The 27646-nt window shown below is 45.5% G+C and overlaps 1 protein-coding gene across 2 annotated transcripts; it reads right to left on the bottom strand.

Moving 5' to 3' along the window:
- Positions 1-983: 983 nt before the first annotated feature.
- pvalb6 (parvalbumin 6) lies at positions 984-26224 on the bottom strand. Of its 2 annotated transcripts, none has more exons than XM_083650215.1 (5): positions 26170-26224; positions 9953-10021; positions 7779-7911; positions 3875-3984; positions 984-1625 (listed from the first exon to the last, which is right to left on the bottom strand). In XM_083650215.1, the coding sequence occupies exons 2-5, from the start codon at positions 10011-10013 to the stop codon at positions 1600-1602; spliced, it is 330 nt and encodes a 109-aa protein (XP_083506341.1). In that variant the 5' UTR covers positions 10014-10021; positions 26170-26224; the 3' UTR covers positions 984-1599. The 2 variants fall into 2 exon arrangements, with proteins under 2 accessions (XP_083506341.1, XP_083506342.1); XM_083650216.1 differs by having other exon boundaries at positions 9953-10018; positions 26170-26222.
- Positions 26225-27646: the final 1422 nt, after the last annotated feature.

Raw genomic sequence — 27646 nt, 5'->3', positions numbered from 1 at the left:
GTAACAACAATATTGATTTACAATGTGACAACTCATAGCAATATAAACAATTACAAGTCCAGTCGATAATATAATCATCTTTAAAAAATGTTACACCCCTTATCATCAGTTACTGTAATCGTAATGTGTGTGTGTGTGTGTGTGTGTGTGTGTGTGTGCCTGCGTGCGTGCGTGCGTGCGTGTCCTACAGGGCTTGATTACATGCTGTTATCAGGGCTTATTGCTCAGTACTTTCAAATAACACTTATTCTTGCATGTTTAATATTGTATGTAATTCTTCATATCAATTCACAATTCATTTTTGAATGAACGCCACGACCATAAGCAGTTTGTTGTGAGCCTGAGCAACACCGAACTGAACCGCTGGCTGTCCTGAACGTTCTTCACTGCTCAGGCAGTAAAATGGCCTAGTAAAGAAGATGAGGACCCCAGGGTTGCCAGTTTGGGTTCTCCACGGGGGGATAGCCTACTTAACCCAAATTGAAGCGTGTAAATCCAGTTCTGCTAATGGCTCGACAGTGTGTAGAACTAGCACGACGGCTCTGAATAAAGACTCTTCTGGCAAGTGTAATAACATGGCCTCCGGCTCCTTCTCTCTCTCTTTCTCTGGAGTTTCATTCATAATAATGTCATTATGATATGCAAAACAGGATTGCAAGCGAACGCTGGCAGAATGCGTTACCTGTGAAATAGAATATAGGCTGCTTTTATATGCCGTCTCGTTTGCTCGGACGGCAAGATCGATGCTCACAAATAGGAACAAATGAATTGAGGAACCCTCTTGGCCGTCGTGAAGACTGCAGCTCTTTGCCTTTCAAAGTACATCATTAGGGCTGCGTTCAAGATATGCCACAGTTGCTCTGCTCAACAAGAGTCCAACTGACAGTGACAGAGAGACGCAGAGAAAGGAGGAGAGAGGGTGCACTCAGATAAGAGACTATACAGTAACGTCAAGAAAAAAGAGTCGTGTTCTTTGAGGCATTTTTGTCTTTTTATTTTGTTCTTTCACAGCTTGACCTCTTTCGTCTTTTGGTGTGTTTTACAACAGCTCATTACCAGAGGGGAGAGGGATGGATGGATGGATGAAGAGACAGAGGGCAGGGAAGGCAAGGAGGGGGGGAACCATGCCAGAAGTGAAATAGATAAACAGGAGGGGGGAGGGGGGGGGGGGGGGCAGCGGCAAAGAAAGAGGCAAAGAGAGAGAGAAGAAAGAGGGGGAGGTAAAGAGAGGGCGAAGGAGTCTCATATAAGAAGGAGATGCAGGGCTTTCTCTTAAGTTTCTCATCTTCTGTAAATATCTACATTATACTTTTTAAAACGCGAGGTTCAGCCTTGCAGCAGGCAAGTTTGATATATCTATACAGAAACACATACGCTTTGTATAAAAAGGATCAAATAAATAGGGTGACAGCAGTTGGGGGGGGGCAGGGTGAGGGAAGAGGAGTGCGTGTGGCGAGGATCGGCTGCGATCTGGGGGGCGGGGTTTAGGGGCTGGGGGGCGGGGTTAGGGGGGTGGGCGATCAGCGAGTGTCGGGGTGCAGCAGCGGTCGGGAGGGAGGTGGTCGCGGAGCGCTATAGTCAGTCAGGATAGACGGCGGTTCATTCCTTCACCAGGGCCGTGAACTCTGCAAGAGGGGAAGAGAACTGAACGTCAGTATTCAAGCGTCTCCGGGTGTTTTCCTTCCTATTATGTCTGTCTCAACGCCAGAATAAAATGTTGGCATTGTACCTTTCTGCGATCCACGGACACATACAATCTCAACGTACATTTGAAACAAAACGACGGTTGATTTGAAAACATCGCTGCCTTTCCAACATTTCACAAATAAATGTAGACTTATAAAAACCCTGGGATTTGAACATGGCTCTCGCTAGTTCAATAGCCGACTCTATGACTCTATGATACTCTATAACGTTGATAGACCCGTATCTAGAAACATGATATGCAACATATTTTTGGGTTCAGAAACGTGATATTCTACGTAGAAATATACAATGCAGACATTTTATTCCTGCGACCAGGCTGGTGTGTGGGTATCTGAGCAGGCTCAGACCCAACATGTTCGGAGCAGTTTACTGCTCTGAACTCGGTTCTTTTCAGCCGGTGAGGACGATGCCAGTTCCTCTCGGCCGGCACCAAATAACTGTCTGAAAATGTGGGCATCTTTGTTCGCTGTGACAACGTAATCAGAAGCAATACATGACAATACAAAGACTTTATGGATTTAAGGAGACAGTTGTTGACATTCTTCATCATACATAAAGGTAGAAAAGGTCAATTAAGGCGAAAGAGAACACACAATGCTTAGCTAACGTTACAGGAACTCGATTGGATTTTGTGTATTTTGTCCACAGGTGGCGCTGCCTACGTTATCTACTAGCTTCTGATCAACTGAACCATTGAACTGTACTGTTTCTTTTGCTCAGTCTGATTTAGCAACCGGACGTTAAAATGTCGACTCAACAACTGAGCTACTAAGCCATACACTAACTGAACTGCTGAACAAATCGTACAGTTGCGCTTGACAACTGTCTTTGTCCTCAACGCTGGCTTTGTGTTAAGAGTGTTGTCTCATATAGAACTGTACAGAGTGCAATCTGTACACCCATCCTCCAACATCTCCACTGGCTCCCCGTTCAGCACCGCATCCACTTCAAAATCCTCCTCACCTACAAAGCCCTCAATAATCTGGCCCCCTCTTACCTAACAGATCTCCTCCAGCGCCACTCCCCCACCCGCCGTCTCCGCTCTGCTGATGCCAACCTCCTCACCCCCATCACCAAAACCAAGCACCGCACCACGGGGGACAGAGCCTTTTGCCATCGCTGCCCCAACCCTCTGGAACTCTCTGCCCCTCAACATCAGAAACTCAGACTCACTCACCTCCTTCAAAACCCAACTCAAATCCCACCTCTTCAAAACAGCCTACAATATCTGACTTTTACCTCTAACCACCATTCCATCTCTGCAATCTATTGATTTGTATTTGTTTTGTATCTGTATTTGTTCTTGTTATTTAGTTTGTTTACTGTATTATGTACTGTTTCTATGTATTGTAAAGCGTCTTTGAGTTCCGCAGAAAAGCGCTATATAAAACTTATGTATTGTTATTATTATAATCCAAACACTCTGAACCAATGAATCAACGCGTCTCTACACGTTACCAAAAATCCCCCCAATAAACCAGCTGCTTGTGAGTTCAGTGTTTAGCCCCTGGTTTGCTTGGATTGTGTGCTGAGATAACCTACACACAGAGACACACAGAGACACATCTCTTTGTTTGTTTGCGTGTGGAAGTGTGTTTGCGTGTGTCCAGGGCCGGTTCCAGAACAAGATGACTAGGGGTGCATCCTAGATAGGAAGGGGTGCAGATGCCCGGCCGAAGGCCGGGCCCACTCGGGTAGCCGGCCAAAGGCCGGCCGCCCGAAAAATTTGACATGTTATTTTACTAAAAATAATGCGTTTGACCATCATTTCAAGTAGAATGATACCACCCAAGCAAGAATATTTCAAGTGTTTCAAGTGCTTTACTGAAATATTTGGACCATATAATGATAATACAATTATCTCAACCTTAAAAGGTTACATATAGGTGCCAAAAAGCCATAAAATCACATCAAAGAACAAAGAAAAACAACAACTATAATTCAAGTTTAAACAGTAAGTGTGCAGCTGTAGCATTTATTAAAAAAAAAAAAAAAAAAAAAAAAAAATGTTTTTTTTTTTTTTTTTTTTTTACTTTTCAACTGAGCATGCAGACAATTAAAATAAGGGTGCAATGCATGCTTTTGCACCCCCGTAGAACCGGGCCTGCGTGTGTCTCAGTGTGTGATCTGTTGACACTCATTAATGGAATGTGATGTTGGTGTTTACCCTCCACTCCGATTTTGCCGTCTCCGTCCTTGTCGGCTGCATTTAAAAATGCTTTGGTTTCTTTGTCTGTCAGGTCCCGGCCATCTTTGGCGAACCCTTTCAGGACGAATCTGAACGAAGACAAGAGAGCAGAACAGGCCTATGTCACAGAATAGCCTCCTCAAGTTGTGTGTATTCAACCCATCCTCACTCCCGAGTTGTCAATACTACTGACATTTGTTCACGACCCCTGGGTGTCACTATGAAGCATGGTCACGACCCCTGGGCGTCACTATGAAGCATGGTCACGACCCCTGGGTGTCACTATAAAGCATGGTCACGACCCCTGGGTGTCACTATAAAGCATGGTCACGACCCCTGGGTGTCACTATAAAGCATGGTCACGACCCCTGGCTGTCACTATAAAGCATGGTCACGACCCCTGGGTGTCACTATGAAGCATGGTCATGACCCCTGGGTGTCACTATAAAGCATGGTCACGACCCCTGGGTGTCACTATGAAGCATGGTCACGACCCCTGGGTGTCACTATAAAGCATGGTCACGACCCCTGGGTGTCACTATGAAGCATGGTCACGACCCCTGGGTGTCACTATGAAGCATGGTCACGACCCCTGGGTGTCACTATAAAGCATGGTCATGACCCCTGGGTGTCACTATAAAGCATGGTCACGACCCCTGTGTGTCACTATGAAGCATGGTCACGACCCCTGGGTGTCACTATAAAGCATGGTCACGACCCCTGGGTGTCACTATAAAGCATGGTCACGACCCCTGGGTGTCACTATAAAGCATGTTCACGACCCCTGGGTGTCACTATAAAGCATGTTCACGACCCCTGGGTGTCACTATAAAGCATGGTCACGACCCCTGGGTGTCACTATAAAGCATGGTCACGACCCCTGGGTGTCACTATGAAGCATGGTCACGACCCCTGGGTGTCACTATAAAGCATGGTCACGACCCCTGGGCGTCACTATAAAGCATGGTCATGACCAGTGTTGGGCAGTAACGCGTTACTTAGTAACGCATTACTTAGTAACGCATTACTTAGTAACGCATTACTTAGTAACGCGTTACTGTAATTAGTTACTTTTTTAGTAACTAAGTAATATAAGGCGTTACAATTTCCAAAACAGTAATTAGATTACAGTTACTAATCCAAGTAACGCATGCGTTACTGCGTTACATCATTGCCTGCCAGAATGCAGTGTTTTCTATGTAAAAGAAGAAAAGAAAACATTTTATCCTCACGGACTCAGGTAGACCTGTCGCGCACACATATACGTCATCTATGACGTGTATATGCGCGTGTATGTGTGCGCGACAGCGTCAGAGCATGCACGCCGGCTTTCAAAACAAACCGAAGCATGATTCAGAGTCAGAAGAAGGAGACGAGCAAGAGAAATATGCGTTCAAAAGCTGGACCATTATTGTCCTTTGTAAACTATGTGCGAGCAGCTTGGCAGATGCTACCTATTTGCACTGTTGACTCGCCCTCATATCGATGCATCATAGAGAAAATAGCCACGAAGAACAATATCAAGCTGCCACACAGAGAAAGACATTTGCTGGCTACCTCGAGAGAGAATATGCGGGGATGGAGGTTAAATTGAAGGCGACACTGGGTGAGGTAGACTTGGGTGTAACAGTTCACTGGATTAACAGATACACTTTGGGTAAGTGTTGTACACTTTGTTACTTCCTAACCTTCTCGTCAAAGTCTTCTGACCTAGTCAGACGGCCCAGGGAATGTTGACAGATCATCATGACTTTTCTTTCAGCAACGAAGCTTGAAACGTTTGCATTGAGGCTGTTGTTTTATTACCACTCGTCTCCGACAGTAACAGCAACCCCTCACGTTATCTATCTGTCTGACTGTCATTTCACGTCTTTTCCAGTGTGAAGCTAGCCAGTCTTAACACACCACTTCCTGTTCTTTCTTACCGAATTTCAAAGTAAAATGCCTTTGGCGTTTCTTTTAACATTGCCTATATAATACCAAAGCGAAAATAATGAATACAGTGACATGCTAGACATGTAACAACTTAAGTGTAAGGTATTTGGGGTAAAAGAAGTAACTAGTAACGTAACTAGTAACGTACCTAGTTACTTTTTGAAAAAGTAATCAGTAAAGTAACTTTTATTACTTTTTTAAGGAGTAATCAGTAATCGGTAACTAATTACTTTTCCAGAGTAACTTGCCCAACACTGGTCATGACCCCTGGGTGTCACTATAAAGCATGGTCACGACCCCTGGGTGTCACTATAAAGCATGGTCACGACCCCTGGGTGTCACTATAAAGCATGATCACGACCCCTGGGCGTCACTATAAAGCATGGTCACGACCCCTGGGTGTCACTATAAAGCATGGTCACAACCCCTGGGTGTCACTATAAAGCATGGTCACGACCCCTGGGCGTCACTATAAAGCATGGTCACGACCCCTGGGTGTCACTATAAAGCATGGTCACAACCCCTGGGTGTCACTATAAAGCATGGTCACGACCCCTGGGTGTCACTATAAAGCATGGTCACAACCCCTGGGTGTCACTATAAAGCATGGTCACGACCCCTGGGCGTCACTATAAAGCATGATCACGACCCCTGGGTGTCACTATAAAGCATGATCACGACCCCTGGGTGTCACTATAAAGCATGGTCACAACCCCTGGGTGTCACTATAAAGCATGGTCACGACCCCTGGGCGTCACTATAAAGCATGGTCACGACCCCTGGGTGTCACTATAAAGCATGGTCACAACCCCTGGGTGTCACTATAAAGCATGGTCACGACCCCTGGGTGTCACTATGAAGCATGGTCACGACCCCTGGGTGTCACTATAAAGCATGATCACGACCCCTGGGTGTCACTATAAAGCATGATCACGACCCCTGGGTGTCACTATAAAGCATGGTCACGACCCCTGGGTGTCACTATGAAGCATGGTCACGACCCCTGGGCGTCACTATAAAGCATGGTCAAGACCCCTGGGCGTCACTATAAAGCATGGGGTAGAAGCATGGGGTCCGGCTTATTTGAATGTCACAATCTCGTGGCATCGATTCCGGACGTTTTGGGAGTTCTATGGCAGTCTGTTGGACTACCCGGCATTCCAAAACTGACGGAAAGGGATACCCCGTGCGTAAGAAAGTGATGCCAAGGGGGAGTTGTGTTTGGGAATGAGAAGGGGTTGGTGTATTGTGTATTGTGTATTGTGTGTATTGTATTGGGATCACTGACCTAAATAATATGGACAAAGCCATCCACTATTTTTTGGATTCATGTTGTGCAGCCAAGTGGTGTCTGTCACTATCTTGGGGTCCTTACGCAGCTCATGTGAGATGGGGGTTTCCCAGAGCCGCAGATCCGCCTGCTATTGGTCCATGATCGGCAAGCTGCGCGATCACTGGACAGGCGATCTGTCAATCACCCCATTTTCTATCGTCTATTTTACTTAGTTAGTTAGTTATATAAAAAAATACCCCCCTACAGTTGTTATGAAAAGGTGAAATTAGCTATATAGACCAAAACCGTGTTTGGGTCCAGGCGGTAAAGATGCTTAATCATTGTTACAAAGTGGGACATTTTAACATGGGGGTGAACAGGAATGACGTCACTTCCGGGCCCTGCCTCAAGTGGCCATTCGAGGAACTAGAGCTTTCAGGATTACTTCCACGTCTTCATAGGAAAACCCCAGAGCTTGCCCACTGATTGGGATGTGTGTGTACTGTGTGTGTGTGTGTGTGTGTGTGTGTGTGTGTGTGTGTGTGTGTGTGTGTGTGTGTGTGTGTGTGTGTGTGCGTGCGTGCGCGTGCGTGCGTGCGTGCGTGTGTGTGTGTGTGTGTGCGTGTGTGTGTGTGTGTGTGTGTGTGTACGTGTGTGTGTGTTTGTGTGTCTCACTTGAGCTCCTCCTCCTCTATGAAGCCACTGTTGTCAGCGTCCAGCACCAGGAAGGCCTTCTTCACATCTTCAGCAGACTTGGCCTTCAGACCCACCATCTCAAAGAACTTGTTGTGATCGAATGAGTCAGCAGCTGCACACACACATGCGAGCGCACACGCACATGCACACGCACACATACGCACACACACACACACACACACACACACACACACACACACACACACACACACACACACACACACACACACACAAACACATGTGAAACCAAACAAGCACAATGTCAGCATAATGCAAATGCATTGTATCCGTATCTGTACTCAGAGGGGGTGTGGCTTAAATCAAAAGTAGGCAGGGTTTAGACTTAAAGTGGGTGTGTCTTTTTTGTGTGTGTTCAAAACGTTCAAAGTATGGGGGAAAACTCTATTTCTATCGGTATCACTTCAAGGGTACTAATTGGTACTGGTATCATCATTTTTTTTAAACGATACCCAGCCCTAATCACGACTATGGATATTGACACATTGTACTCAGATGATACTTGTACTCATAAAAAGTACATTATCCATACCGGATACTCCTTTCATCTGAGTACTCGGCTCATCCCTATATGCAGATCTGAGCGTGAATGTGAGGAAAGCTCGCTGAACGTGTCTTTAAGTTGCTGGAAGTTGTTTCATTAGTGAGGCTCGTTCAGTGTTGATGTGAATGAGGAGGCCTGGAGGGTCAAAGTTCATTCAATGTTATAAGTTATATGTTATATCATATTAGAAGCCTTCTAACAGCTCCATGGTTAACAACATGACTGTGTTTGCCAGAGGTCCTATCAGTTCTGGGTCAGAGCTCTGCCTAAGTCCTCATGTCTAAACACACACGCACACGCACGCACACACACACACACACGCACACGCACACGCACACGCACACGCACACGCACACGCGCACACGCACACACACACACACACACACACACACACACACACACACACACACACACACACACACACACACACACACACTCTTATCCCCCTCCACCCCTCAGCCCTAAATTGCCTATGTTATATGTTATAGAATATTTTCCAAGTCTGGAAATATTTTTGGAAATTTGTAAAATATCAACTTGTGGAAAGGTAATGAGATTTTAAATGATGATACTGAATTATACATTTTGGAAATTCAAAAATAAAAATTACAGGGGTAACAATGGGGGAAAATGCAAATGTTCGGGTAGTGCTTCGGCACATGTATCGGAGGAAGCATGCTAGTCTAGAACTCTCCCCAGAGACTGAGACTTTGTTGTGAAATTCCAATGTATTCTCACCACAAAGACCAAAGGCAATTTCTAATCCTAGAAGTATAAGCAGATGATTTCAGGTCATGTCTAGCAAAATTCAAAACATTGCCCCGTAAAGCAAAATCATGATTGATGCTGGGCATCTATATTCTGAGTTTACATTACATTACGTTACATTTTCTTTTTTTTGCACTGCAATGTGTGTGTGTGTGTGTGTGTGCGTGCGTGCGTGCGTGCGTGCGTGTGTGAGCAGAATTTTGGCCGGCCACAGCTATGTCATTTTACGTGCGATCGAGCTGAAACTTTCAGGAAGTGTAAAGAAGAGCACCCGTGCGGGTGACCTGACTGATTTTTTGATTGCCAGATTTTTCAATTAGGTAATTGCCCCAATTACCCAACTGACATTTTTCAATGTCAGTGTACATGTAGCATTTGAAGGGATTGCTTTATGCCACAGTAATGCAGTTACTGTATGACAATTTGGTATGAAGTTATGGAAAGGTTTTGAAATTTAATTATAAAATATGTGTGGGAAGTGGGAACTGTGTACTCCATCCATCAGTCCATCCATCCATCCATTCATCCATCCATTCATTCATCCATTCATTCGTCCATTCATTCATTCAGTAAGTAAGTATAGGAGCACTGATAGGTTCACTGCTCAGCTCACAGGAGTAAATTGACTTCACTCTGTTGGGGGCAGACTGGTCTCAGATCAGCACGATACAATATAGACACAATCAAGTCTGATGAGGCATTGGACAGACTGGTCTCAGATCAGCACGATACAATATAGACACAATGAAGTCTGATGAGGCATTGGACAGTCTAAAAAGTTCTGCAATCATGTGCTTTATCCACAATCAACCGACTACTTTACCTGAAAATGCGCCTAGAGCTTTCTTGATGTCGTCAGCGTTGAGGATGCTGGTCATTGCCATCTTAGCTGCTGGAGAAGAGAGAAATGAATGGGGGAGAAGGTAGAGAGAGAGAGAGAGGGGGGGGGGGGGAGAGAGGGGACAAGGTTAGAAACAAGGTCGCTAGAGAGCGGAGAGGGAACACAGAGACATGCTCGTATTACACTGGTGACACTGTTGAAATGGAGCAGGAAACCAGGACGAGCGAGAGGAGGAGGTGATGAGAGACGGGGCAAATTAGTAACAGTCGAGAGAGGAGGGGAGGGAGGGAGGGAGGGTGGAGGGGAGGGAGCGAGGGAGGGGGAGGGAAGGAGGAGGGGAGGGAGGGTGGAGGGGAGGGAGGGAGAGATGTAAGGACGGTTGGCTCATGGGTGGGTGGGGGCACTCTCCATTTCATTTGGTATCAGTGAAGTGTTATACGGTGGCTGCGGTGGTGGGCCTGCCTCCCTATAGGAGATAACGAGATAGAGAGAGGATAAATTAGAAAGAAAGAAAAGAGAGAGAGGGAGGGAGACACAGAAGAATGGAGGGAAGATTAGAACGAGGGGGAGGAGGGCAGAGAAGGGAAGGGGGGAGAAAGCGCGGGGCTTTCCATTTCATTTGTGTGATATCAGCGAGCGGTTATAGGCGTGGAAAAGCATGGCGGGCGGCCAGAGGCGAAGTCAGCAAGGGTTTAACAGCTAGGCCGTCTCAAGTCTTCTCCTGTGTCTGAAGGGTTTAACAGCTAGGCCGTCTCAAGTCTTCTCCTGTGTCTGAAGGGTTTTACAGACTGTCTCAAGTCTTCTCCTGTGTCTGAAGGGTTTTACAGACTGTCTCAAGTCTTCTCCTGTGTCTGAAGGGTTTAACAGACTGTCTCAAGTCTTCTCCTGTGTCTGAAGGGTTTAACAGCTAGGCCGTCTCAAGTCTTCTCCTGTGTCTGAAGGGTTTAACAGACTGTCTCAAGTCTTCTCCTGTGTCTGAAGGGTTTAACAGACTGTCTCAAGTCTTCTACTGTGTCTGAAGGGTTTAACAGACAGTCTCAAGTCTTCTCCTGTGTCTGAAGGGTTTAACAGCTAGGCTGTCTCAAGTCTTCTCCTGTGTCTGAAGGGTTTAACAGCTAGGCTGTCTCAAGTCTTCTCCTGTGTCTGAAGGGTTTAACAGCTAGGCCGTCTCAAGTATTCTCCTGTGTCTGAAGGGTTTTACAGCTAGGCCATCTCAAGTATTCTCCTGTGTCTGAAGGGTTTTACAGACAGTCTCAAGTCTTCTCCTGTGTCTGAAGGGTTTAACAGCTAGGCCGTCTCAAGTCTTCTCCTGTGTCTGAAGGGTTTAACAGACTGTCTCAAGTCTTCTCCTGTGTCTGAAGGGTTTAACAGACTGTCTCAAGTCTTCTCCTGTGTCTGAAGGGTTTAACAGACTGTCTCAAGTCTTCTCCTGTGTCTGAAGGGTTTAACAGACAGTCTCAAGTATTCTCCTGTGTCTGAAGGGTTTTACAGCTAGGCCGTTTCAAGTATTCTCCTGTGTCTGAAGGGTTTAACAGACTGTCTCAAGTCTTCTCCTGTGTCTGAAGGGTTTAACAGCTAGGCCGTCTCAAGTCTTCTCCTGTGTCTGAAGGGTTTAACAGACAGTCTCAAGTCTTCTCCTGTGACTGAAGGGTTTAACAGACTGTCTCAAGTCTTCTCCTGTGTCTGAAGGGTTTAACAGACTGTCTCAAGTCTTCTCCTGTGTCTGAAGGGTTTAACAGCTAGGCCGTCTCAAGTCTTCTCCTGTGTCTGAAGGGTTTAACAGCTAGGCCGTCTCAAGTATTCTCCTGTGTCTGAAGGGTTTTACAGACTGTCTCAAGTCTTCTCCTGTGACTGAAGGGTTTAACAGACTGTCTCAAGTCTTCTCCTGTGTCTGAAGGGTTTAACAGACAGTCTCAAGTCTTCTCCTGTGTCTGAAGGGTTTAACGCTAGGCCGTCTCAAGTCTTCTCCTGTGTCTGAAGGGTTTAACATACTGTCTCAAGTCTTCTCCTGTGTCTGAAGGGCGAGGGGGAGTGTGTGGCGTGCGGATTACAGGATGTGGCGCTCTGATATCCTGCGAGGGAGCATTTCTACGGCTCCGGTCCAGGCTTAGTTTAGTATCTGTAGTGGGCCCATGAGGCGAGCTCTAGGGCACGCACACGCACATGCACACACATACACAGGCACACGGCCGCATGCACACACACACACATACACACACACACACACACACACACGCGCGCACACACACACACACACACACACACACACACACACACACACACACACACACACACACACACACACACACACACACACACACACTAAAAGACACACTTACACCAGTGCATTTACCAAGGCAGCTTAGCAACACATGAAGAAAGCCTCAAGGCCTTATTTTGTGTGGTAGAGGGGAGAAGGGAACTGAAATGGAATGTCTTCTTACAGTAAATAGAAAGGTTGTGGTGCAGCTACTATATCACCATCATCATCATCATCGCTGTCTTCCATACAGTGCAGATAAGCAACAATGCTGAGCTGGCCCTGATGTCCACCCTGATGTCCTTCTCAGTCTTCCACTCCATAAACTCATGTCTACTGTAACAATACTAATTCATCTGTTCCACAATCTCCTACATTATGCGATTTATTTGTCTACATCCATCCATCCATCTTCAAGCGCTTATCCGGAGTGGAGTCACGGAGGTGGCAGTTCCAGCAGGGGGTTCCCCCTAACTTCCCTTTCCCTGGCCACATTAACAACTCTGACCCGGGGATCCCGAGGCGTTCCCAGGCCACACAGCCTGGAGATGAGATACCTGCACCTGATCCTCGGTCTGCCCCGTGGCCTCCATCCAGCTGGACGTCCTTGGAACACCTCCATGGGGAGGCGACGAGGAGGCATCATTAGATGCCCAAACCACCTCAACTGGCTCCTTTCCGTGAAGAAGCAGCGGCTCTACTCTGAGCTTCTCACCTTATCCCTAAGGGAGATGCGATGCCAGCCACCCTCCTGAGGAAACCCATTTTGGACGCTTGTATCCGCGATCTCGTCCATTCGGTCATGACCTGAAGTTCATGACCATAGATGAGAGTTGGGATGAAGATCGACCGGGAGATGGAGAGCTTTGCCTTCTGGCTCAGCTCTCTTTTCGTCAAAACGATGCGGCGCAGTAAAGCGAACGCAATACCGCTCGCGCTGCTCCGATTCTCCGGCTCATCTCCCTCTCCATTGTCCCCTCAATCTTGAACAAGAGCCGGAGATGTGATTTGTCGACTACATCCATATCTTCAAGGCTCATCTCCAGCTAACGCATTACATGTACCGTGCATTTGTGAAACTATAATCTTGCAAAGTCCAGCAACACTACTGTAATATACTGCACATCTTGGTTCCGTTCTGGATCAGTGTGCAAACATTATGTAACAAAATGTGGCAGATCGTCAGTTAGGGAGAAAGAGTTCTGATCAGATTTGCAAAACACAGCATTTTTCACCTAAATTGGAGAATCCTGAAACTAAATTGTTTTTGCTTTTATATACCCTGTCCGCTTCACATTATTTCTCAGTATCATAAGAACAATCTTCTCCCTGCTCCATTTTGACCTCCACTCTTACAGAATGATTGATGACACAAACTTAAAATAAATGACGACGCGCTTTAGGAGGTGCCTTAAGTCCATAGTTGACAACATAATAACACCTCTACACAGACTAGATCCTCTTTAGACGTGTTAAATGATGAACCTCAGATCATGATGGATGCTACCTGCTGCTGAGATGTTTGGGGGGAAGACCACCATTAGTAGCAGCTTGATTCATTCCATCGGTGTCAAACACAACTTCAGTGATGTATGGGCTCCCGAACAGGCTTATCTACTTCAGTAACATACTGCCGCACACGGCGATCGATACTCAACAGTGTGTGGCCGCATCTAATCTGTTACCAGTATACAAGCACCACCTCATTCTCTGCACCTTTACCCACAAAGGTGTCCACGGGGAAAAGAAACAATTCACCTTGGAATGAGCAGGATAACATTGATCTACAGAGGCTTCGCTCAATGCTTGGCCAGGGAGATTCTAATAAGTCAAGACTTATTGTGATCGTATCCGTATATTTTGTTTGGTGCAGAGTTTTCCCCTCTTGAGCAATCATATGAAATGCTTTTTGCCCCTATCTCTGCCGATCCATCAGCTAAACCGATGGTACTATATTTGAAGAGGGCTGGCCCCTGAGTGATTTATTGAGGTATTTACAGTGGAAGGTTATTGGGCTTTAGTTGGTGGCTCATACAGTACAGTCTTGTTGAAACTAGTTTTATTGTTGCTTAACCTACATATTTTTTTTCCCCCACATGGGAGAGATAATGATTTAGAAAAGGTGGAACAGTTGACTGTGACAATAGCAGAGTCCCCCATCTCTTCCATTGCACAAAATGAAATGCTGTGTCAACTGCCAGTGTGCTGTAGATGAGCTGCTTTGGAGTCTTTCAGGATCCCATATAGTGTATCTACCTTGCTACCTGAAACTCCACAGTCAATATTTGGAAAAGCCACATGATGCTGAGCAAAGGATGCCTTCAGATGACTCGCTGCTTTACGGTAATAAGAACCCATAATGTGCTTTATACGATGCCGCATCTTTTCAAATATATTTCAGTTTGGAATGATGCAATTGTTGGCTGGTCTTTCCCCGGGCCATGAATGTAACATTTGTCAAAATGTGTTATCCTGCAAGTGTCAACCGGACTCCCAGGTTATCTGCTGCTGAGCACATCTCTGCCGTTATCTACTTCCTGTTTAGTTGTTGCCATGGTTGGGCAGTTAATCCCCCGTTTAATCCGACCCCTTGCTAGTTCTATCGCTATCGACCCGTTAAGCCATAAAAACATCGGCCTAATTGTAGCTCCTGTCCTATTTCTGTTTATACAAGGGAACCACATTTTGATGGTGGCCCCGCATCCATCGTTTGACATCTTCCTGGTTGAAACAGGATGTACTGTAGCGGCCGCTTGTATGGTATACACGGTACAGTATTAAAAAAACACAGTTCTCCAGGAAGAATTCGTTTTTGATAAATCGATGTATGATGAATTGATGGAGATCATATATGAAAAACCGTGAAATTAATTTTCCATGTTATTGTAAACTCATCCTATCTTTCTATGCCCTCATTATGTTCCTCATTATCATGCACTCTAAATTCCCGCTATCTCCTCACAATCCTGAAAGCATTAAAACACGTTTAGACTCATTGAAATGGCTTCTCACTGGTTTGGTTTGGCCACAGAGCTGTCAGATACTGTATACACTAGTTGATGATTAGAGAGCAATTTCAGCAGCCAATTACAGTGTGTGTGTGTGTGTGTGTGTGTGTGTGTGTGTGTGTGTGTGTGTGTGTGTGTGTGTGTGTGTGTGTGTGTGTGTGTGTGTGTGTGTGTGTGTGTGTGTGTGTGTGATTCAAATAAAAAGGTGTTTGCCGGATATTGGCGGCATGTCTTCTCCATTCGGTTGACCTCCTACACAGTATATTGTATACTGCAGTAGATGAAGATTAAACTGGAGTTTGTTTTCCTACATGGAAAGTCTCACCGCCCGCTGGTCACCCTGAGGTGAAGGGAACCCAACCATGCATCAGGACTACCGCCAACAGCTGCATGAGTGTGTGTGTGTGTGTGTGTTTATGTATGCGTGTGTACATGTGTGTTTGTGTGAGGGTGCCAAGCAGGCTGGCGTGAGGGGAGGCGAGGCTCAAGGCGGAATGTCCTTGCGTTTCAAGAAACTCGAGCCTACCATGCTCATTTGACGAGCGGCTGTGTGTGTCCGTGTGTGTGTGTGTGTGCATGTGCACGTGCGTGTGCGCGTGTGTTGGTGCTTTGAGTCGATGACAAAGGGGAGAGAGAATGTCAGCATGTGAGTTGGTGTTAGATATAGAATAGAGAGCACCAGAGGGTTAACGGGGGCCACATAGAGACAGGCTGGGGAAAAGGTTTCTCTGCCTCTCTGGTATCATCGCATGGAGCTTGTGATTGAACCATCACCTTCCACACAGACAGGGTAAATACATTGTGTGATGAGTCCACACAGACAGGGTAAATACATTGTGTGATGAGTCCACACAGACAGGGTAAATACATTGTGTGATGAGTCCACACAGACAGGGTGAATACATTGTGTGATGAGTCCACACAGACAGGGTAAATACATTGTGTGATGAGTCCACACAGACAGGGTAAATACATTGTGTGATGAGTCTACATAGACAGGGTGAATACATTATGTGATGAGTCCACACAGACAGGGTAAATACATTGTGTGATGAGTCCACACAGACAGGGTAAATACATTGTGTGATGAGTCCACACAGACAGGGTAAATACATTGTGTGATGAGTCTACATAGACAGGGTGAATACATTATGTGATGAGTCCACACAGACAGGGTAAATACATTGTGTGATGAGTCCACACAGACAGGGTAAATACATTGTGTGATGAGTCCACACAGACAGGGTAAATACATTATGTGATGAGTCCACACAGACAGGGTAAATACATTATGTGATGAGTCCACACAGACAGGGTAAATACATTGTGTGATGAGTCCACACAGACAGGGTAAATACATTGTGTGATGAGTCCACACAGACAGGGTAAATACATTGTGTGATGAGTCCACACAGACAGGGTAAATACATTGTGTGATGAGTCTACATAGACAGGGTGAATACATTGTGTGATGAGTCCACACAGACAGGGTAAATACATTGTGTGATGAGTCCACACAGACAGGGTAAATACATTGTGTGATGAGTCCACACAGACAGGGTAAATACATTGTGTGATGAGTCCACACAGACAGGGTAAATACATTGTGTGATGAGTCTACACAGACAGGGTAAATACATTATGTGATGAGTCCACACAGACAGGGTAAATACATTGTGTGATGAGTCCACACAGACAGGGTAAATACATTATGTGATGAGTCCAGACAGACAGGGTAAATACATTGTGTGATGAGTCCACACAGACAGGGTGAATACATTGTGTGATGAGTCCAGACAGACAGGGTAAATACATTGTGTGATGAGTCCACACAGACAGGGTAAATACATTGTGTGATGAGTCCACACAGACAGGGTAAATACATTGTGTGATGAGTCCACACAGACAGGGTAAATACATTATGTGATGAGTCCACACAGACAGGGTAAATACATTATGTGATGAGTCCAGACAGACAGGGTAAATACATTGTGTGATGAGTCCACACAGACAGGGTAAATACATTGTGTGATGAGTCCACACAGACAGGGTAAATACATTGTGTGATGAGTCCACACAGACAGGGTAAATACATTATGTGATGAGTCCACACAGACAGGGTAAATACATTGTGTGATGAGTCCACACAGACAGGGTGAATACATTGTGTGATGAGTCCAGACAGACAGGGTAAATACATTGTGTGATGAGTCCACACAGACAGGGTAAATACATTGTGTGATGAGTCCACACAGACAGGGTAAATACATTGTGTGATGAGTCCACACAGACAGGGTAAATACATTGTGTGATGAGTCTACATAGACAGGGTGAATACATTGTGTGATGAGTCCACACAGACAGGGTAAATACATTATGTGATGAGTCCACACAGACAGGGTAAATACATTGTGTGATGAGTCTACATAGACAGGGTGAATACATTGTGTGATGAGTCCACACAGACAGGGTAAATACATTGTGTGATGAGTCCACACAGACAGGGTAAATACATTGTGTGATGAGTCTACATAGACAGGGTGAATACATTGTGTGATGAGTCCACACAGACAGGGTAAATACATTGTGTGATGAGTCCACACAGACAGGGTAAATACATTGTGTGATGAGTCTACATAGACAGGGTGAATACATTGTGTGATGAGTCCACACAGACAGGGTAAATACATTGTGTGATGAGTCCACACAGACAGGGTAAATACATTGTGTGATGAGTCCACACAGACAGGGTAAATACATTGTGTGATGAGTCCACACAGACAGGGTAAATACATTATGTGATGAGTCCACACAGACAGGGTAAATACATTGTGTGATGAGTCCACACAGACAGGGTAAATACATTGTGTGATGAGTCCACACAGACAGGGTAAATACATTATGTGATGAGTCCACACAGACAGGGTAAATACATTGTGTGATGAGTCTACATAGACAGGGTAAATACATTGTGTGATGAGTCTACATAGACAGGGTGAATACATTGTGTGATGAGTCCACACAGACAGGGTAAATACATTGTGTGATGAGTCCACACAGACAGGGTAAATACATTGTGTGATGAGTCTACATAGACAGGGTGAATACATTGTGTGATGAGTCCACACAGACAGGGTAAATACATTGTGTGATGAGTCCACACAGACAGGGTAAATACATTATGTGATGAGTCCACACAGACAGGGTAAATACATTATGTGATGAGTCCACACAGACAGGGTAAATACATTGTGTGATGAGTCTACATAGACAGGGTAAATACATTATGTGATGAGTCCACACAGACAGGGTAAATACATTATGTGATGAGTCCACACAGACAGGGTAAATACATTGTGTGATGAGTCCACACAGACAGGGTAAATACATTGTGTGATGAGTCTACATAGACAGGGTAAATACATTATGTGATGAGTCCACACAGACAGGGTAAATACATTGTGTGATGAGTCCACACAGACAGGGTAAATACATTGTGTGATGAGTCTACATAGACAGGGTAAATACATTATGTGATGAGTCCACACAGACAGGGTAAATACATTGTGTGATGAGTCCACACAGACAGGGTAAATACATTATGTGATGAGTCCACACAGACAGGGTAAATACATTATGTGATGAGTCCACACAGACAGGGTAAATACATTGTGTGATGAGTCCACACAGACAGGGTAAATACATTGTGTGATGAGTCCACACAGACAGGGTAAATACATTATGTGATGAGTCTACATAGACAGGGTGAATATATTGTCTGATGAGATTCTGCCCTCCTACTGATATAGGATGTCAGTGTGCTGCAGCGAGGCATTCAACGCAGCGTTGTTTCTGCAGAATCATTGTTTCTGTGGGAATCCATACACACCCCGAGTCTCTTGTTCCTCCTTTTAAATTTAAATGTACCTAAGCCATTTCAGGGGAATGGCCTTGTTTTTGTTTTTGTTTTACATTCAAAAACGGAATGGGATCCAGGCTTGGTTCATTTCTTCTGAGCCAGAACGTCTCCTACAGTGACCGGCAAAAACAAAACATGGCCGGTAAACGTGTGTGTGTGCACAGTTGCTCAGGCGAATGATTGAATAAGAGAGGCCGTCCTACTGGATGTGTCTTTTAGCTGTATTCACCTTAATGTATGTACCAACACAGGGGTCAGCCAGTTACTTCCTATTGTGTTTACACTTCCTGTGACAGTACAGTACTAGTGACCAGGTAAAACAGACAGGGCCCTATCTCCCGACAGGCGCTATCCCCTAATAGCGCTTGCGCACCTGTTTGCGCATGCCTTAAGGCAGGGAAGATAGCAGTCCGCCTTGCGCCGTCCAGGCGCCAGGTGTTCTGCCGAGCTTTGCTCCCACGCCCAGTAGCAAAAAAAGCATCCCCACCTCACGGGAGCATACTTGTAATGATTTATACAGAAATTTAACTGTTTAAAAGTGATATAACTGGTGGAGTGACCTCCCTGATTTCTAAGTTAAAACAGCCCGAAATATGTTGGGGATGCAATTCTCGGCGGGATGCGATAACGTTCACGCCACGTGTCGCAAGCGCAAATTAGAGCCGTGCCAAAATCATCTGCGCCCCAAAATGCCTGCGCAAACGGGATTTGGGCAGTCTTAACTACCAGAATTATTCACGGGTGTGGCCAGGCAATGCTGGGCATTACGTCAATCAAAACCAATCAGATTCCCGTCTCGCAATGGCTGTTTGCGCGAGGCATGCAATATGCTGTAATTCTCTCCATGCGTATTAGAGTGTACTCACTCGTGCCAGGACAGAGAGAGCTTATTGACAGATCGGCTGTGATGCCAACGACCCCCCGGGTTAAATAGCCTATGTCCATTGTCCAACAAGTTTTCTCAATTAATTTCCCTCTTTGCGATGTGATAAAAGTTTCTCACTGAGTTATAGTTGATTTTTAGCGCTGAAACGCCTGCTTTGGCTTGTGGCAGCCAATGCCCAGTACAATTATCACAGGCATGCGCTTGTGTCCGCCCCCAATTTGCATTGCGCACGGCTTTAAATGAGCGCAAACGCTAAATTAGCGCTTTTGGGAAAATAGGGCCCACAGTGTTTTGGACAGGAACACAACTGGGTCAAGTGGGCGGGGCTACATAAGGTGCATAGGAACACTATTGTTGCCATAGCGGCCTGTCCTCCTGAGACCCAGAAGAATTGTCTTTCTTTTTCAAGTCTTGTGGATGAAAAACGTAAATCCTCATCATCTGAAAACTCTCCTGTAGGTTAACCTGTCCCATGTCCTTCATCCTCATCATCTGAAAACTCTCCTGTAACCTGTCCCACATCCTTCATCCTCATCATCTGAAAACTCTCCTGTAACCTGTCCCACATCCTTCATCCTCATCATCTGAAAACTCTCCTGTAACCTGTCCCATGTCCTTCATCCTCATCATCTGAAAACTCTCCTGTAGGTTAACCTGTCCCACGTCCTTCATCCTCATCATCTGAAAACTCTCCTGTAACCTGTCCCATGTCCTTCATCCTCATCATCTGAAAACTCTCCTGTAGGTTAACCTGTCCCATGTCCTTCATCCTCATCATCTGAAAACTCTCCTGTAGGTTAACCTGTCCCATGTCCTTCATCCTCATCATCTGAAAACTCTCCTGTAACCTGTCCCACATCCTTCATCCTCATCATCTGAAAACTCTCCTGTAACCTGTCCCATGTCCTTCATCCTCATCATCTGAAAACTCTCCTGTAACCTGTCCCACATCCTTCATCCTCATCATCTGAAAACTCTCCTGTAACCTGTCCCATGTCCTTCATCCTCATCATCTGAAAACTCTCCTGTAACCTGTCCCACATCCTTCATCCTCATCATCTGAAAACTCTCCTGTAACCTGTCCCACATCCTTCCTCATCATGTGAAAACTCTCCTGTAACCTGTCCCATGTCCTTCATCCTCATCATCTGAAAACTCTCGTGTAACCTGTCCCACCTCCTTCATCCTCATCATCTGAAAACTCTCCTGTAACCTGTCCCATGTCCTTCATCCTCATCATCTGAAAACTCTCCTGTAACCTGTCCCACCTCCTTCATCCTCATCATCTGAAAACTCTCCTGTAACCTGTCCCATGTCCTTCATCCTCATCATCTGAAAACTCTCCTGTAACCTGTCCCACGTCCTTCATCCTCATCATCTGAAAACTCTCCTGTAACCTGTCCCACCTCCTTCATCCTCATCATCTGAAAACTCTCCTGTAACCTGTCCCACGTCCTTCATCCTCATCATCTGAAAACTCTCCTGTAACCTGTCCCACGTCCTTCATCCTCATCATCTGAAAACTCTCCTGTAACCTGTCCCACGTCCTTCATCCTCATCATGTGAAAACTCTCCTGTAACCTGTCCCACGTCCTTCATCCTCATCATCTGAAAACTCTCCTGTAACCTGTCCCACCTCCTTCATCCTCATCATCTGAAAACTCTCCTGTAACCTGTCCCACGTCCTTCATCCTCATCATCTGAAAACTCTCCTGTAACCTGTCCCACGTCCTTCATCCTCATCATCTGAAAACTCTCCTGTAACCTGTCCCACGTCCTTCATCCTCATCATCTGAAAACTCTCCTGTAACCTGTGCCACGTCCTTCATCCTCATCATCTGAAAACTCTCCTGTAACCTGTCCCACGTCCTTCATCCTCATCATCTGAAAACTCTCCTGTAACCTGTCCCACCTCCTTCATCCTCATCATCTGAAATCTCTCCTGTAACCTGTCCCACATCCTTCATATGGCATTATGGAGTATTCACTGCAATGCATGCTGGGTGATTAGCACTCATAAGAACTACACTGTAGTATTTAAGGGATTGGTCCACATTAATTAATTTTGAGTCGCAGCAGATCGAACAGACACACAAAACATTTGCATAGTACAACAAATAATATACATGTACTGTACAGCTGGGAGCTTTGCTGCACTGATTGGTCACAAGCTTTTGAGTGGAATAATATTCCTTCTGGATTAACCAGCTGCACCACACTTCTGGATTAACCAGCTGCACCACACTTCTGGATGAACCAGCTGCACCACACTTCTGGATTAACCAGCTGTACCACAATTCTGGATGAACCAGCTGTAGGCTACCACACTTCAATTCTTTGAGGCTGTAATGCTTTCATCCAAATTCCTTTGCCCTTCTTCGAGAGGCTTTCTGTAATGCTGCCAATGTAAATAAGAGTCTGTTCATAACTGACATCGCCTGCAGTACAGCACTGCACTGGTGGACTCTTTCATTCAAAGCAAAGTGCAAACTATTTTAGTATTTGTGGCCCCAGTGGGAACAGAGCCTCCAGCCCTGGCAGCGTTAGAGCCATAATCAACACTTAGAGCTGCAGAGAATCACATTAAATAAAAAGGTTGACAAATGTTAAGAGTGTAAATGCGACCTAGAGGCTCACAGGTATGGATGGAGATTTTACTAAGCCTCTTTGTCAATAGAAAATTTGTTCAGACAAGTGCATAGCTATCCTCACTTATGCCAATGAATAGATTACCAGAAGACGACAATTGATGGCTGTGCATGAGAAAGAAGGGAATTGGACTTTTACAAGCCATCAAGATGAGATGGAAGTGGTGAATGAATTGACACTTAGGGTCTGTAATGTCCAGTCAAGGTGACTGTGCAAGAGAGAGCAGAAGCAGATGCTAGAAAGCAAGAACAGCATTTTATAAACTCAAACAAACTGTGGAAATCAAATATCTACACTGACAAACTACTGTAAGCTGAAGATCCTCAATTCCAATGCGATGTCGGTGCTGATATGGAGGCGAATGCTTGTCAATGACCAAAGCAGACCTTGTTCAAATACTTGGAAGACCTTGACTTTAGAGACGATCTCTGGCAGTCATATTCATCTCCAGGAAAAGTCTGACCGGCTAAGCAATTATGCAAAGCGAACTGGTCTGCACATCCATCCCGTAAGCGTAAGTATGCCCAAATGTGAGTGGAAGCGATTGATGCTTTCGAGATGATTCCCAAAATAGCCCTGTCTGTCTGGATCAAGCTGAAAGTCATTTTGAATATTTGTTATTGCTTGTCATATTGAAATGTCTATATCATGGGTTTTCAAAGTCATCACATTAACGTTACATTGCATGTATCTGAAGGCTATTCATCAGATTAACGTTACATTGCATTGTATCTGAAGGCTATTCATCAGATTAACGTTACATTGCATTGTATCTGAAGGCTACTCATCAGATTAACGTTACATTGCATTGTATCTGAAGGCTACTCATCAGATTAACGTTACATTGCATTGTATCTGAAGGCTACTCATCAGATTAACGTTACATTGCATTGTATCTGAAGGCTATTCATCAGATTAACGTTACATTGCATTGTATCTGAAGGCTATTCATCAGATTAACGTTACATTGCATTGGATCTGAAGGCTATTCATCAGATTAACGTTACATTGCATTGGATCTGAAGGCTATTCATCAGATTAACGTTACATTGCATTGTATCTGAAGGCTATTCATCAGATTAACGTTACATTGCATTGTATCTGAAGGCTATTCATCAGATTAACTTTACATTGCATTGTATCTGAAGGCTATTCATCAGATTAACGTTACATTGCATTGGATCTGAAGGCTATTCATCAGATTAACGTTACATTGCATTGTATCTGAAGGCTATTCATCAGATTAACGTTACATTGCATTGTATCTGAAGGCTAGTCATCAGATTAACATTACATTGCATTGTATCTGAAGGCTACTCAACAGATTACCATTACATAGTATCTGAAGGCTATTGAGTGTGCATCCCATTGTGCTTTGATTATACAGTATATGGCTTTTGACAAGGAGGTAAATTAAAATGGTGTTTGTCCATTGATATAAAAAAAACATGTACACATGCACACACACACACACACACACACACACACACACACACACACACACACACACACACACACACACACACACACACACACACACAAAGGATATATTTGATAAGAGCAGTGCAGTGTGTGCAGAGGCCCGGGGATCATCTGGCTGTTATCACCAAAGTCCACTGTCTAATCTTCTGGCAGGTGCAGGACAGAATAGCCTAACCAGTTATTGGCTGCAACAATGTGTGTGTGTGTGTTTGTTTGTGTGTGTGTGTGTGTGTGTGTGTGTGTGTGTGTGTGTGTGTATGTGTGTGTGTGTGTGTGTGTGTGTGTGTGTGTGTGTGTGTGTGTATGTGTATGCGTGTGTGTGTGTGTGTGTGTGTGTGTGTGTGTGTGTGTGTGTGTGTGTGTGTGTGTGTGTGTGTGTGTGTGTGTGTGCACAGAAGTGTGCCTGCTTGCATCATTTACTTGGTTGCATGTCATTTGGGTGATTTACGAATATAATCTTACTGCAATACTCATTGACTTTGGGTAGGTGCCTGAGTGAGTGGGTGTGTGTGAGAGAGAGTGACTGAGGGGTTGTGTGGGATGTGTGTGTGTGTTCCTTTTCTTGTGTGTAGTATTTCAGTATGTGTGTGGGGGGGGAAACAAGTGTGTGTGCGTGTATGGCAGCTCCCACACTCCCACTTAACACAGGCAACCCTATAATTCATAATGTAATAAAGACAGCACATCTAACAGGGTGACTCCGCAAAACCAATACGAGACGAAAGCCATCTGAAGCTAATACCACCCATGCCGACATGAGACATTTGCATAAAATATTGCCAAACAAATTAAACATGTAAATTCCATTAAATCCGCCAGTCATAGCAACAGTCCTAAGAGGCGTCCATATTTCAAAGTGGCACCCAAACAAAGCATTATCTGTCTATCTCATTAATTAACAGGGACCGCATCGACTTAAGTGGCTCGCTCTCCGCATGAATATGCATGCTACACGATGCAAGCCACGTTTTCTTTTTCTCACGTATAATTTTAAGTAGAGAGTAGGTTACGTCCTCAGGAGGGACTTTTGACAAAATCAGCTTCTTTTTTTGACGCGTCAGCGTTTTCTCATCGCATTGCATTCCGCCTTGGTTCCCCCGGCAACTTCAAAGATGGCGGATGCACCGGAGTGCCATTAGGTGTAATTAAGATTTGACCTTGAAGAATATCACAAGTAACCACTGCAGTGGAATTACACCTGCGCCTTTTTTGTATTTTTTTTACAGCAAACTCGCTATCGGAAAGCAATTACCTTGTTGATATCCTGCGCTGTATCTTAATCTAATCTCGCTCGAGGGGCGGTACGTTTCTCCACACGTTCCCGTCACCTCGAACTCCCTGCAATGCCTTTCCTATTAGATTGATCTATCACTACATGTGATTACAGTGTCCAATTAAATATTTCCATAACTTTGCAAGTGTTGTGATGCTTCGTGGTTAGAAAAGCATGTTGTTCCTAAAGCGCTGAAAATCAAGAGATTGTGGTATCAAACTATCATCATAGTGCCTTGTGTTCCGAGGAACTTGGATTCGTTAAGATGTCCCAGCTTAAAGGGCCAGTGTGTAGGATTTAGTGGCATCTAACGGTGAGGTTGCAGATTGCAACCAACTGAACACCCTTCCTTACCCTCCCCTTCCAGGCATATAGGAGATCCTATGGTGGGCTCACGGAAAACGAGAAAGGTTTGGTTTGGCCATTCTGGGCCACTGTAGAAATATGATGGTGCAACATGGCGGGCTGCGTGGAAGAGGACCCGCTTCCTATGCAGATATAAAGCGCTCATTCTAAGGTAACGAAAACACAATTCTTATTTTCAGTTGATTATACACCATTTACAACATATTTATAAATCTTATATTCCATTTCTGCCAAGTCCGTTCCGACGTAGATGCCAGAAATTCTGCACACTGGACTTTCAAACCAGTCATTCGCTGCAGGCAGTACACCAAACACATCTTTCACCGTTCTGCCTCTGGAAGATATCTCCCTCTTACCTGCTCACTGGGTGCTGAGGAGAGAGAGAGGGGCCAGCTGGGTGCAGGAGGGACGTCCAGTACAGGACCAGAGGCGCTGCTCTTTCTGTTTTATACGCCTCCTCTCCGACTATTTTGGGATGAAAAATGGAAGCCTGGTCCAGCTCTGGGGGCAGCGGTGCTCTCTGCGAGGGCCGTATCACTTTCACAACGGCTAATCAAACATTACTATTAATAATTGCCCCACTCTCCTCCGGCCGGACCTCTTTCTTACGCTCATTCCACCCCTTTGTCACCCCCTCCTTCCCCTAACTCCTCCTCCCTCCTCACCCCCTCCTCCCCCTCCCTCCTCACCCCCTCCTCCCCCTAACTCCTCCTCCCTCCTCACCCCCTCCTCCCCCTAACTCCTCCTCTCTCCTCCCCCTAACTCCTCCTCCCTCCTCCCCCTAACTCCCCCTCCCTCCTCACCCCCTCCTCCCCCTAACTCATCCTCCCTCCTCCCCCTAACTCCTCCTCCCTCCTCCCCCTAACTCCTCCTCCCTCCTCCCCCCAACTCCCCCTCCCTCCTCAGACACATGTGATTCTCCTACCTAATCTGCTCCCAATAAGGGACCTGGCTCTGTCCTTGAATACCCTGCTCATCCCATCTCCCCCCTTACTGCATCTCTCTCTCTCTCTGCTCTCTTCAACTTTTAATTTTTCACTTATCATTCTCGTCTACTTTCCTCCTCCTGCAAGGCATTCTGCATCCATTGGTGACAAAGTATGCGACGCAAGCTTCCTCCGCTCTCCTCTCCCGCTCCCTCTCTCCCTCTCTCCCCCCCCCCGTCTCTCTCCCTGATGTTCTCCCTCTCTCTCCCTAATCTAACTCACCTCCAGTACGGATGGACAAGATCAAAAACAAAGCCTCTACGGCCAACTCTTCCATTCTGTCATGGCTCGTTTCCACTTGGGTCATCTTGTCTCGTCGATTGAATTGAACGAAAAAAGTTGACCGCAGCGGAAGCAAAATGGACGGCATTGCAACATTCCAGATTGAGACGACACAGAGCCAGAAACCTAATGGTCCGCTATGCGTGACTTTGTAGGGAAGGAATCCGCAAAGAGACGCCCGCGCCTCTTCATCGCTAACCCCAAACAATAAACGAGTGGGCCATTGGAAGCCTATATAGGTCCCTCTGGCACAGCGGCAACACTCCCATGCCAGGGATTTCCTACGGGCTATACTTAAAGATATGTACCATGCAGAGAGATTATAGATCAGTGCGAACATCAGCTGTTTCCACGGGGGGTCTTAGCCACGTAGCTCCCCCGCTGACCTTTAGGGGGCTTGGGTTGAGAGCGGGCCGATAGGAGACTTAGGGGCTACTGTCTGTATGTGGCGGCCATAAACAGGTTTTATTGAGATAGATGGCGTGAGTGGTGTGTGCGACACATTCAAACGGGGATCAGTGCTCTCTGCCGTGGAAGGAGTGCAGACAACAGCTGTTATTATCAC

The sequence above is a fragment of the Poromitra crassiceps genome, assembly GCF_964638095.1.
Source record: "Poromitra crassiceps genome assembly, chromosome: 13".
Taxonomy (NCBI): Eukaryota; Metazoa; Chordata; class Actinopteri; order Beryciformes; family Melamphaidae; genus Poromitra; species Poromitra crassiceps.
Note: the sequence above shows the minus strand (reverse complement) of the source record. Positions and strands in the feature narration are given on the sequence as shown.